Source organism: Chanos chanos, chromosome 2 (assembly GCF_902362185.1).
Source record: "Chanos chanos chromosome 2, fChaCha1.1, whole genome shotgun sequence".
Taxonomy (NCBI): domain Eukaryota; kingdom Metazoa; phylum Chordata; class Actinopteri; order Gonorynchiformes; family Chanidae; genus Chanos; species Chanos chanos.
In genome coordinates, this window is record NC_044496.1 from 32269563 (window position 1) to 32283770 (window position 14208).

General features: G+C 40.5%; 1 protein-coding gene across 1 annotated transcript; it reads right to left on the reverse strand.

Annotated features, from left to right (window-relative positions):
- Nucleotides 1-1119: 1119 nt before the first annotated feature.
- wdr55 (WD repeat domain 55) lies at nucleotides 1120-13472 on the reverse strand. Its single transcript, XM_030765247.1, has 8 exons — nucleotides 13431-13472; nucleotides 10775-10917; nucleotides 10118-10215; nucleotides 6606-6693; nucleotides 6178-6357; nucleotides 5442-5541; nucleotides 4385-4554; nucleotides 1120-2140 (listed from the first exon to the last, which is right to left on the reverse strand). The coding sequence occupies exons 1-8, from the start codon at nucleotides 13470-13472 to the stop codon at nucleotides 1813-1815; spliced, it is 1149 nt and encodes a 382-aa protein (XP_030621107.1). The 3' UTR covers nucleotides 1120-1812.
- Between the last annotated feature and the right edge of the window lie 736 nt (nucleotides 13473-14208).

Genomic DNA, 14208 nt, shown 5'->3' on the forward strand with positions numbered 1-14208 from the left:
CTTTGCCGCGATGCTCTTTGCCGCTTAAAGACGCTGGCTCTCATAGAAAATGAATGACTTCCGGTCACTTTGACCTCTCAGTGTGAACATACAGTAAATTGGGCACACTTTCACCTAGGCCGATATCAGTTCATTAATTGCAACATCCTTTACATTAGCATCATTAGCACTTAGCATCAACACACAATTCACACCACACAATGGCTTTTAATTAGTTTATTTCGTTAGTTTATTTTGTTACCAAACGTAATTAGAATCGTTCATTTCTTTCCTTTGTCGATCGCTTTCTCACTTTCACATTTAATAGATTTCATGAAGTTAACTTATACTCTACTTGTAATCAGTCGGCACAAAGATACCGATCGACAAGTTACATCGTCAAAACGCTAGTTTGCAGTGGGGTTTCTATGCCACGGTGTTGAGTTTCTTCGTGCATTACAAACGATGGCGAGAACAATGTTAAATAAAAAGTTGTAATTCAGTGTTTGCACAGCAATATCTGTGAAACAAATTTCGCGCTAAAAAAGGACTAGTTTCTAAACTTCAGGGGACAAACAAACGAAGCTCTCAAAGTAACCCTCAGTTCGTCATTTTGCCAAAAATTTTCAATGGCAACTGAAACTGAGCGAATCATGTTGGAGTTGGGGCTAATATGTTGAACAACGGTTACTTTTACTGAAATTACTGTAACACAGAAAAGAGAGAAGACATCGGAGGAGATGGTATGTATGACCATTGAACCGATTGAGGCAGGAGGGTGATGTTACCAAGCGGACTAATCACAGTGGCTGCAGTCTGCTTCAACGCGCGTAGCCGCTACACGTAGTTACATTTCTGGGGAGGTGCACGTCAGGCTACGGTGTAGGGTACTCGGTTACGCATTGCCTTCGCTTTACCTACGGCATAGATTCGACACAAAGAATAAACAGTATAAACTGGCCTTAATAAAACCGATCGCTTAAGTTTGCAGCAGAGGAAGACAATAGATTACCAGTTTGATGTTCAGGAACAGAAGTATCTGCATGACAAAGCTGTATTTCGTAATTGTAAAGGTAATGATCTGAGAAAAACAGCTGGATTTCATAATAGTAAAGGAGAAAAGCAGAATTAAGAGGAAGGGCAGCTTTATTTTCAGTACAAATGACACACTGTACCTTGGGATCAAGGTGCAACCTGAGGGATGACACATGCAAAAGCTGGGCTCAGACAGTCACTTTCAACGTCCCTAAGCTTGTTAAAATCTCCAGCAGTCAGTGCTTCATTAGTATTAACAAGGCCAGACAAAACTGTAAACTTGCACACAAAAAGAGTAAAAGGGCCCTTGGAGTCTACTGATGGCTGTTTGAGTAAATGGTCAGCAAGGTGGAGAACAAGCATTTCAAATGCCAGGCTTCAGAGCAACACTACAGCTAGATTCCCACCCCCTAAATTAATCATATCATTCACCTGTCCCTTCACTGATCTGGGTGCAAAGTTTGACACTTCCTCCTCTTTAAACATTTACAAATCCTCATAATTCCATCTGACAAACACTAGACTGACATCATAACGACATTACAAAGAGTTATCTGTTCTTTGACTGAGACTTTGCTGTGGTCCATCTTTGTAACAGTACTGAGTTAGAACTAAAACAATTTCAAAGGCGCATATGACTTCCCTTCTTTAAGACCTCTGCAGCTAATGACTTTCAGGAAAAGTTCAGCCTGTTTGAAGTGTATCCATTCAAATTTAGTTCATGTTGCTGTGGTCCAAAATTGCATACGGGGTAATAGCTATCAGAGGAGCTTGGCTGATAATGCAGTTTTACAGCCTTCAATCACTGTCACTGTCGCCGCTGCTTTCCTCTTCCATTTGTTCTGCCTTTTCGTCCGTCGCATCCAGTAATCCAGAGAAGAAGTCATCTCCAGCACCAAATGCCTTGTTATTCATAGATTTGAGTCTGCTGTCTTTTTTCTTTCTGCGGCGATAATCAGAAACTTGTATGTCCTGTAAACTGGAGATGTCCCAGAATTTGACCAACTGGTCGTGTGCACAGCTTGTCAGGAAGTGCTTATCATGTGAGCAAGCAATCTCCTCCACTGGCTCTCCAACATGCTGTCCAATGCTGCCCATGACTCTGTTTGGTAAGATGTTGATGACTCTGTCCAGGTAGAGAAGAGAAAATTAATAAAATAGTAACAAGATTTAAAACATGATTAAAACGTTGACCTCCCAAGAATATTCGTGCTCACCCCATTTGAAGTTTCACACAGCGCTTCAGCTATGCAAAGTAAAATATAAACTATTCACATTTCTTGAATTATACATTATACAACTAGCTCAGTTCATATCCACTTTTTGATCATTTGTGCACTTCTTTATACAGAGAGCATGACTCCATAGATTTTTCCTTTTGCATGTGAAGATCCTGTGGGAAAAGAACTGAGACAACTGCAGGAGAAAATAAAATCTAGTGAATAAAATCTACAGGAAACACTTACATGGCTGTAGTATAAAGAATATACAGTTAAGCCCAAAATTATTCATACCCATGCCAAATTTGGATTTGTAGTGAATTTTTATTTGACCTATAGATTTCATCTGGCTGGAAATGACAAACAAGTGACAAAAGACGGTAAGACATTGTGTCAGACAGATAAATTTTAATTATTCCTGTTGTTTTTTTTGGTCCAAATTTAGTCATAGCCCTTGAAATTGTTGCAATTTTTTGAGAAAATGCAAGCTCCTATACCATTCCAAATGGTCCCGGTAATTTCTATCGTGTTCTAGAGCATTCTAATCAACTATAAATTGAGAACAGCTCATGCAGTAGTTCTCTAGTCAGTTACTAGTCAATTGCAAGTCATGGCTAAAACCAAAAGAGCTTAGTGAGGACCTTCGGGTTGCACATTGTGGCTGCTCACAAGACGGGGAGAGGCTATAAAGCTATATCCAAGTGTTTTCAGGTGCCAGTGGCCACAGCCAAAAGTGACTCCTGCGCTGGCAAGCATGGTAGTGTGAGAGGCCAAGAAAAATCCAAGGATCACCACCGAAGCCATCCTGATGAATCTGAGCAATTCTGGTACCAACATCTCAAGGCAGACACGGCACAAGGCTGGTCTCCATGGACGCCAACCAAGGAGGACTCCACTTCTCCAAGACAGGCACAAAAATGCTTGCCTAGCCTTTGCAAAAGTTCACCTTTTCTGTCTTGCGACAATTTCAAGGACAGTGAATAAATGTGGACATGGCATTTATAGTAAAAATGTAAAAAACATAGAAATAGTTAATTTATCATTAACATCTCTGACACAATAGGGTGAGGAGCTCAGACACCCGGGAGGAGCTTGGAGTAGAGTTGCTGCTCCTCCGCATTCAAAGGAGCCAGTTGAGGTGGTTCGGGCACCTAGTCAGGATGCCTCCTGGGCGCCTCCCTGTGGAGGTGTTCACAGCACGACCAACTGGGAGGAGACCCCAGGGAAGACCCAGGACACGTTGGGAGAATTATATATCTCGGCTGGCCTGGGAATGCCTTGGGATCCCTCAGGAGAAGCTGGTGGATGTAGCCAGTGAAAGGGATGTCTGGGCTACCCTCCTCAGCCTGCTGCCACCACGACCCGGTCCCGGATAAGTGGCAGAAAATGAATGAATGAATGAATGAATCTCTGGCACAATGTCTTACTATCTTTTGTCACTTGTTTACCATTTTCAGCCAGATGAAATATACTGGTCAAAATTCACTATAAATCCAAATTTGGCAGGGGTATGAATAATTTTGGGCTTAACTGTATGTGGCAATGTGAAGTCTCGTGGCGACACAGTTTTAGAGCTGTACATTTACACTGACTGTTTTTTTTTTTTTTTTTTTTTTTTTTGAGCTGTAACATGAAGTTTCATGTCGACATGGTTTTAGCACTGTGACATGAAGTCTCGTGGCAACAGTTTTAGAGCTGTACATTTATATTGACCGACTGACTTGGCTGGACACTCTTATTCAGGCTTATCCATGACGGAGTTTCTATCATGTCAGAGGAGACACACCTGGTCAAGGGTAAATTAGGAGAGAGCCACAAAGATCTCATGCGAACTACCCCAAACACTTTGGTTATTTTTTATTCATTTATTTATTTTTAACCGGCATCTACCGCAACAGTGAAAAAGAATAATTACAGTGTGCAGATTTGAAATAATTAGTTACAAGTTCATTTTATCCCTTGGTTTTTTAATAATTTTAGTTAGTTCAGTGCAAACTATATTCAAAGCTGGTTGATTTTTAATTAAATGACCTTGTATAAAACCTTTTGAGTCAACCTACTATCCATATTTAACATGTTACCTTTACTGTCTTTGGAGTTGAAATGTCTGGGTCTCATTTTTACCCCCTAAGACCAAGACATGCTCTCACCTAATGACTCCATCCATAGATGCAGTGCACAGTAAGCTGTCCGTGATGGGAACCATGCAGTCCACAGACTCTGCCTGCACGGCAAAACGGTCACTGGGTGCACCAAATCCATTCCAGTTAAAGATGTACACTGTACCTTGGCTGGAACCACTGATCACCTTCTGGCCCTGCTGTGGGTAACATTTAGGAAAATTCATAATTCATGAATGTCACAAAGATTTCATTAGAATTTATATTTACAACAAATTAGGGAAAATTTGATGGTTTGAGTATCTTGCAAAGCAGGTCATAATTTAGGTAAGGGTTCCTAGCAAAAATCCTTCAAGATAGAAATGATATCAGTCATTTTTTGAGAGAGGAATTCCTACAGAAACCTTATACAACTTCTCATTTGTTTAAGGCACCAGCTGACCGTTCACAGTTATGGAGTATTTTAGGTTGCAACAGGAACCCAGTACCAATGTAACCTTAACCAAATAGCGACCTTTGCCCACATCTAACCCTAACCAAATAGCGACCTTTGCCCATATCTAACCCTAACACCGAACTTTGCCCATATCTAACCCAAGCCCTATACCGACCTTTGCCCATATCCCAACACGTGGTCCGACTGCTATCAGCCACAGTGAACCTTGACTTTGACTGACCCATCTCTGACATGGGTATGTTCATTAGCTCTGCATTCAGAATGAATTTCATGTGCAATTCAAAAGCAACTTAGAAAGATGCCTTGGCATGCACTTATGTTACAGAAGTAGCCCATACAGTGTAATGGTCTTCAGTTCTTCTCAAACAGCAGAATCAGGAAGCAAAACAATTTTGTTTAGACACCCTCATGAGTGATCACTTAGCACATATTATGAAACTTCACGCATGACAAATTGGTTGAATATTAAAATAAATCAAATAAAATGTTGTGTGATACTCCTTAACCTGAGAGAGAATATCTATTCTCTTTTTTTCAGAGGACTAGACAAAACATCTCAGCCCCACTCAAGCCATATGCAACCAGATTCCTCACCCTGTCCTGCAGTGGCTTCACTTTATGCATACTCACTTTCATAATGGAGAGCGACGTGAGATCTCCACCCTGGTACTCAGAGTAAAGTTCAAATCTTCGTCTCTTAATGTTGAAGACACCAAGTGTCCCATCACCACTGGAGAAAAAAAAAAACAGCTGTGAGTTCACACAAGCTGATGTCAGCTAACATCCTATCAGCCAGCGAGCAGAGAATAATGGGGGTTGGCATGGATTACTTGTCATATAAGACTGTATATACTATACTAAATATACACACAACAAACATATCATCTCTGTGAATAAAAAAAAATACTTTCTTTCCACATTTTCACTTTGGTTTTCATTTACGATGATAAACTTGGTCTACCACCACTAAACAGCTGCAGAGCGCATTTAGATAGAGTTGAGGAGTAAAATGTACACATGAGGACATCTCAGACCAGCATCAGTTCTTAAAGCTTTATTTGACCTGACACAGTTGTGTCTGATACCTTACTCACAGACACTTTCACAGTTTTGTCTAACAAATGACACAGAGCAGTAGTAGTAATGTTTTATGAATGTTTGATTCAGGTTTTCTGGGATGAGACCTGTGGCTGTATGAAACACATGAAAGTCTGAGAACACCTTCAGATGTAAATCATTAACAATGTTCTTCTAAGATTGGTACACAAGAAAAGAAGCAAATATGACAAGATGAAAAGTGGAAACATGAGCAAACAGCTGTGTCCAAAGTCCTCCTTATGATACAGGTGAAAGTCGAGCTCTGTACCTGGAGGTGAGTAATATCCGCTTGGCTTGGTCGACTGCAATATCACTAATGTAATCTTCATGTTCCTTTACATCCATGAATGATGTGCCTTTACGCAGGTCCCACACTTTCAGGGTGCCTTCGTCATCCCCTGTAGCAAGCACATTCTCGTCTACCAACAGCACAGTGTTGATGGCAGCACTAGAAAAAGAAAACTATTCAGAATGTGCAAACCTCTCATCAACAATATAACTCCAGCTGAAGTCTCAAAGTGTCGGCTAGAAGAAATACTCAAGTAATGAAAGCAATAGTATAAACTCACAATATTCTGGTTTAAAACAAACAACCAGATCACATCTGGCAATGGGATTTACTTAGAGGGCAAACACCAAATGACTATAAATGTGGTATAGGTCCAAATCTGAACAATAACACTGATGCAGACATGCCTGTGGGCTTTCCGGACACGTGTTAACAGTCTTCCAGACTCCACATCCAAGACATGTATGGCTTTGTCTTTTGACACACTGAATAACCCTGGAAAACAAAGGATACAGGACTATTGAAGCAAATCACACATTAAGACTCAAAAATGAGAATATTGGAGGAGGGCCAAATGCTCGAATTTTGTGTATTTTTATGTGAAATGTTTTGGCATCTCAGAAACTCTGAAAATAAGTGTCACTTTCACTTGTATTGTATGTATTTCCGGTGTTTTCTCTGCAACTTCATTCCCAAACATCAGAGAGACGTTTTTGTGCATTTTTATGCTTACGAGGTTTGTGCAAAAACTTAAGTGTGTGCACACGCACAAAAGGGCTGTGCGACATGACAAAAAATCTTATATCCCGATATAGGTCATTTCATATCCAGATAACGATATGTGTCACAATATAGCACATTTTCTGTAAATTCAATGGATAAATAGTTTAAATAAAATTACCACATGGAAAGGCCTATTTCTTATTACATTTTGAATTATATACTGCGGCATAATTTGTAAAGTACGGTTTTCTGGTCAGACTTTTCATACTCAAATCATGCGACAGAAGTAGCCCCTCTTTTAGGTACGAGCTCCTTGTTTTGTCTTGGCTGGTTGGAGTCTTTCTCCTGTTCAGAATTACCCGGTTTTGTGTCATGTTCACTCTCCTCTATGTTTGTTTGTGTTGCCTTCGTGCAAATTTCCTTCCCACATCTATGCGGTGCGGAAGAACACAAAGTGTCATCCAAATGACGAAAAATATTGCCGTAAAGAGTGTGATTTGTACATCGGCGTATTAGGGCCACAATGAGGGGAAAAAAAAATTCAGAGATATCGAGAATAAGGTCATAATACTATGAGAAAAGTCGTAATTATAGGCTGTGTTATTTTATAGGGAAATATCAGAATGTGGTTCAGAATATTGCAATGTGGAGCTGATGTTGGGTAGCTGTGGACTAGATGTTAGATAACTGGAATTGTGACCGAAGGGTCGCCAGTTTGATTCCCAGGACTGACATCCACAGCTGTGTGCCCTTGGGCAAAGCACTTAATCCCCGACGCCCCCCAGGCGCAAGGAATGCTGTCCACTGTTCCTGCGTCTGGTGTGTGTGTGATCACTGGTGTGTATGGATAGGTTAAATGCAGAGGACAAATTCACTGCGCACTGTTCACGGTGTGTGTGCAATCGTTGGGATTCTTCTATTCTTCTTCTGTGTGCCAAAGATTAAGTATTTTGTTATTTGTGAAACCTATATTAAAGTAGAACTTCACAAGATGATCCACATTCCTCATTTTAATGCAGGTGGCACGCTGCTTTTCTGATATTTCCCTCTAAAATAACACATAGCCTAAAGTTACGACTTTATCCTTGCAATACTACAGTTTTTTTCTTGAAATCTTAGATTTTTTTCCCCCTCAATGTGGTCCAAATACTCTGTTGTAGATTTGTGACACAACAAAATAAACGATAAGAGAATAATATGAAACAACAGACGTTTTTCTATTGTCACACGATATATACTGTCATATCACACAGCCCTAACACATACACACACATCCCTCCAGTCTCATATTTCCCAGCCTGTGCACCACCCCACATGCCACAGCTCAAGACTAATGGACACACCATTTACAGCACTTCTTTTCATAAGCCAGTGTGCAAGGATCTCTATGGAAACACACCATTCTCATCTAAATGTAAAGGAAGACTATAGCCCCATATAAGTAAAGGCAGGCTATGGCCCCCAAGAAAAGGCTGGCTATGGCCCCAAACGTAAAGGCTGGCTATAGCTCAAAACATAAAAGCCAGCTATAGCTCTAAATGAGAAGGCAGGCTCAGGGCTTGGATTCCAGTGTGGGATTGCAGGGATTGTGCATGATTTCATCGATTCCCGCAAATCTAGCACTTATAATGCGGGACATTCCCACACACATTTAAAGCAATGTCTAATAACGTTCAGCCAAAAGACTAGCACAAACTGCAGTGCCAGTGATGTCAGTGTTAACAACGTCAAACCTCAGGATCCCCAGGTAAGATAACTAAGGTGAAGCAGCAGTCCAAAGACAAGTTTCAGGCTAACTGGCTCAGAATATATCCATGGCTCGAACTAATCAATGGTGAAATGAGCTGGTCGATTTGTAAAATGTATGGTGCTGCGCCTTTTACCACCCGATGTTACAAACCGTCACCTTTAAGTCGCCACTCTCACACAGCAGCCTTATAAAGAAAGTGTGAAAAAGACTCAGCAAAGAATGTGATGGCTAATGCTACTGAAGTTGCCCAGTTGCAGTGTGAGGAGGAAATGAAGGGGCTTCTCTAAACGCCTACTTTACAGCAGAAAATGAATTTTTTAACAAAGTTGTTATTAAGTGGAAAGAGATGAAGCGGAGGAGACAGAGGACAGGAAAAGAATAGAGCATGGAGATGAGAGAAAAGGGAGTCACAAAAAGAAAAGGCTAAGGACACTGATGCAGCTCAAAGAGATGACCACTAAGAGACAACAAATTACAGCAATGTATTTAGTTCAGAAAATCCCTTAAGTTGGAGAAGAGCGATGAAATGCAGTCTGAGGTAAGAACAGGACAAGGTAAGACCTGTAGTTAAGCTCACAAGTAGTATCTATCTACCAACCCCAAGGATCATTCCATTCTGGCTATATGGGGGTGCTGAATGTCTGATAAAATAAATTCTTATGCTAGGTCTTACTAGAATAAGGGGCAGGCTGTACTAAGAGAGTGGGGAGAACTCATGGGAAGTGTGGACAAGTGTTGATGTGGATGGGGGCGGCCATGTTGAGAAGGTCGAAGTGGAAGTAGTAGTTGTATTAGAACCGCGACTGAAAAATTGCCATGTTTTCACTGTTCCTGTTGGAAGGAAAATATAGGCATTAAAAGCTTCCATACTGCTTCTGTCCCTTCAGTCTCATCACCTACAGTGGGAAGACCCGTGTTGTATGTGGATCATTACCTCAAGAGCTGCAGGCGTGTCTGTTTTGAAATTTAATGCATCAGACAACAAGCCAACCGGTAGTCTCAGTCCAAGCGAAGGGGCAAAAGGTAACACAGGTCAAGAAGACAAATTGTTTAACCGGGTGTTTCAGCTTTTTTGTCTGATGTGGAAAAAATGGAAGCCACTGTCGCAAATGAGAATATCGATCAATCAGCAAAGGCAAAAAAAACCCAACCTGATTCGACGATCAGTCGACAATAGGCAAGATTCGACGAATCAGATTTGACTATGTAAATTCTTTGTCTGGGACACCACTACTCCAAACCTAAAAGCAGGCTTTAGCCGTAAACATAAAGGCAGCGGTCCACACGCTCAGTGTCCAAACTCTTGCATGCTAACATCCCTATCTACAGCATGAGCGTATGCTGCCAACAAAACATGGTCCTTTGTAATGACACCCATTATTCACAATTCCAGTCAAACTGCTTCCACACTAAGACATGGCCAATTTGTCATCAACAGATACTTACTCTGGCCGTCACATGAGAACGCTACTTTCCTGCAAGACTTCAGATGATGTCCGGATGACCATAACTCTCTGTTTTTCTCATTGCAAGAGTAAGAGTATCTGAGGGAAGAAAAAGAGTCATTGTGCGGAGAAACTGCCCAGGCTTTTTGGCATAAATATGATGCTGTCACACAAACACATCAATGCTGGAATGCCACACACACACACACACACGCACACACACACACACACACACACACACACACAAGACTTTAAAAGCCTCTTCACAAGCAATCAACTTAAATACAGTTGCTTTATTATAATTATCTGTGTTCTGTTAAACTGACAGTTCTGTCACATGTCAAATCACAGCAATTTTTTTATAAGGTACCTAAACACATCCTCTGGATGTCTTGCTTTGCCAAGTGACTGTTAACTAAGCACTGTTACCACTTTCCCTGATAAAGCCCTGTGGCTAACACCATGGGTACGAGCTCACGTGAAGAATGGGGAAGGATTTTTGGATTCTTTGAAATTTTTTACAACTCTCCAAAACTGTATATCAGTGTGTAAATCTGAGACCGTAATGTATTCAAGAATTTAAGGCCCTTCAGCCTTTATCCAAGGTCAGGCAAACAGCCAATTGGCCTAAACTTATACACTTCAGGTTTAAACTTACAAATATATGTCTCCGTCGATATCCCCTGCAGCAAGAATGTCTTCCTTAGGATGTAATGCCACAGTATTGACAATGGCGTCAAATCGGATGTCATCTGGCATGGGGCGAGTGCCCTGTGTTTTGGGCTCATGCAGAGTCTCCTCCTGAGGAAACAGAGATGGGCAAATTTCACAGTTTTGCACACAGTCTCATGGTTGCACACACAGTCTCATGGTTGCACACACAGTCTCATGGTTGCACACACAGTCTCATGGTTGCACACACAGTCTCATGGTTTCACATACAGTCTCACAGCTCAGAGCGCTCATTAAATTAAGCCTCATATTCAGAGAGCGTATTCTGAACAAACAACTGTCAAGTTTCACATGAGACGCTCATAGAAGACACTATTTAAAACCGTCATTCTGTTCTAATAATACATGAAAAATATGGGCTCTCTTTTTAAAAGGCCAAATGCCTCTAGTCCCTAAAAAATAACCAAAGTAAAGGCTGACACGAAAGGGGACTCTTAAGTAACACCTCAACCATCTACTTTCCAGAAAGAAAAGTTAATCTTTATTACAGACAATTTCAATTCCAGTTTACCAATAGCAATTTTTAACTCCTTGATAATGACATTTTGTTTAACAAGCACTTTCAAAATTCATGGACTTTTAAATTCCAACTAGTTACCATGGTGATGCCCACCACATGACAGTTATGACTATTATAAAGTGAATTAAAGCCATTAATTAACTAGCTGTGAGCATCACAGGTCCTGATTATAACACATAATTACGGTTTCTACACTTTCATTCTACACTTTTCCCTCATTCCAGAGGCCAAGTCACAGTTATTTTCTCACATTATCATTTCATCATGAAGCAAATCCAATATCCATCCAATACTGAGGCATATGAGGTATGTGCCTTTGGAAAAAAACAGTAATATGTTTTGACACAGAGTTGAAAGATGTGCATGTGTTGTGTTGGCAGAGAGGATACAAAGCCCATTCAAAACAGTAGGATCATTCCTGTAGAACAGCTCTTATATTGCACACATTAGGGCTGGGTACAATGGACTTCAATGTAAGATATAAACCCTTTCCATTTTACATGTGTAGCGACAATTTCCCTGTCTCTAAATCAAGGGTATAAATTTTTGCACCTGAGGATCTGACTCCATAGACTTCCATAATTAAACTAAATGACAGCACACAAACAGATTTATGTAATTACATTTCGAACTTGTGAGTCCATGCAAATTAGATTCACTCTAGTGAGTAACCGTGGCTGTGTCCGAAATGGCATACTACTCGCATACTAATTATGACTTAAAAGTAGTAAGTAGTATGCAGTACGGGGAAAATAAAAATTTTGCAGTACACGACAGTTACCCGGATGATGTACTACTCTGGCGAAAATTTCTAGTATACATCCCGAGCTCACTTCGCCGACTACTGCATCCCATGAAGCAACGCGGTGATTTCCAACTGTCAAAAATTTTTAAAAACATGGCGGACAACGACAGAACCAGCTTCAACTTCAACTGCAGCTGCAGTTCCGAATATAAATGTATCAGTTGCATATTTTGGTGTAATAAGTCTTCATACGCTTTCTTATAGGGCTACTTTTGATACATATTTGTGGTTGTCGTGTGTTGTTCGATTTTAACAGAACAGATAGCCCAACCGATAGCAAACGTGTAGTACACTACACGAAAGTTCTCATAATTGCGTACCATACTGTATACTAGTGTGTGGAGTAGTGCGCAGTATGCAGTGTATACTAGGCTAGTATGCAGTATGCTAGTATGCCATTTCGGACACAGCCCATATGATCGTGTCTTTTTGGGGTTTTATCACTGCGATATGACGAAGCTGCAGGTTTCTGATATAAGCATCGCAGTAAATGAGCGGCGATTCGGCCCAATAAGTGTTCATTTGTCAGTGACTGGTGCCCTCCTCTGCATCCAGCAGGGCAACCCCATTTTTCACTCTACACAATTACTGAAAAGCTGAATGACTCTTTAAGTCCCTTCATTCCATTAAATATGGTGATCTGAAATAATTAGCATTTCTCTCGAAGACCCTGGTTGATGTTGAGATGTGAAGAATTTTTTATAACAAGGGGGGGAATTGAATAGGCCTATGGGTTTTTGTTCCTTGCTGACAAAAACCCTATAAATGAATACTGTAGTCACGTAGCGCTGAAACTGCATTGCAACAACTCATGACTTTCAATTCAAAGCAGCGAAAACCGCTAAAACGTTTGAGTTAGTTATGCGTTGATGAAAAGTCCTAAAAGCTTTAGTGTTATCTATGCACTGCTGTTGTCCATTGGGTGAGTGCTGAGGTTGGAAGCTACATGTACAAATGCACTCTATTCCACTTCAAAGGATACTTTTCAGCACGATCTCCCTCCCCTTGGTCAGTAACTGGCTGCTTGTGTGACCTTGGTGCTTCTCATTTATCTATCTCATTGTTCGCAGGAGCTTTGTAATAGCAGCTGAGTGGTAGTAGCCATATGTTGTCATGACGTTGTTTAGGTGGGCTGACTGTAAATTAACGGGGTTGAGTTGAGATAGCATTATATGTGTTCAGGAACCTCCACATGCTACCTTCCACAGACGGTAAAAATGATTAACGCGCAAAGTTTAGAAACATCTAAATACTCACGTGCTCCGGTGGGCTCTCCGGCATTGACTCTAAAGCTGCCATCTTGAATGCTACCGAAACTCAAAAGCTTCCGGGTTGACCATGTGTGTGCGCGGGAGGGGGCTGTCCTCTGACATTTCAAAGAGTTCAGTGGATGAAATAGATTTACAAGATGGCTCTGGTAGGTGACTTGCAATGTTTTAAGTATTCTAAAAATGTATGGATGGGTGTAAATGTAAGGATGTAACATATGTAACAATTGATTTTTAACAATTTATTTGCAGCATAAACATTTTCCTATCAGCACATGTAGTCAAGAGTGGTAAACAAAAATATATGTTACATCACCATTTCAACTTTTTTACTTTGGCAGTTTTACATATATTTGTGATTTTGCACACAGAGAAAACTCAACAAATACATGGTTAATATCTTGTTTGGAAGCAGTAACAGAAGGTAACTGTGCTGGGATCAAGAAATGACATACACCGCTGAACTTTTAAAGGAAAAACACATAAAGAACTACATACACATAAACTATATACTGTTTAACAGGTCAGATGTGCGCCCCCCCTTTTTTTGGTTGTTTTTGCTTTAAAGAACTTCAGTGAAAAGTGCAAATAACTGAAATAACATAAAGCCATACCGTAGTGTTAGTTTTAATAAACTCACAGGCTTTCTGCTTAATGCGAAAGCTGAATTCTGTTCTGTCCTGTTGATTTGGATTGGCACAAAAGTGAAATGCTTACTTAACAGTTGACTGAATCTTAGGCCTAATAAAAGTGCCATTAAGTTAATG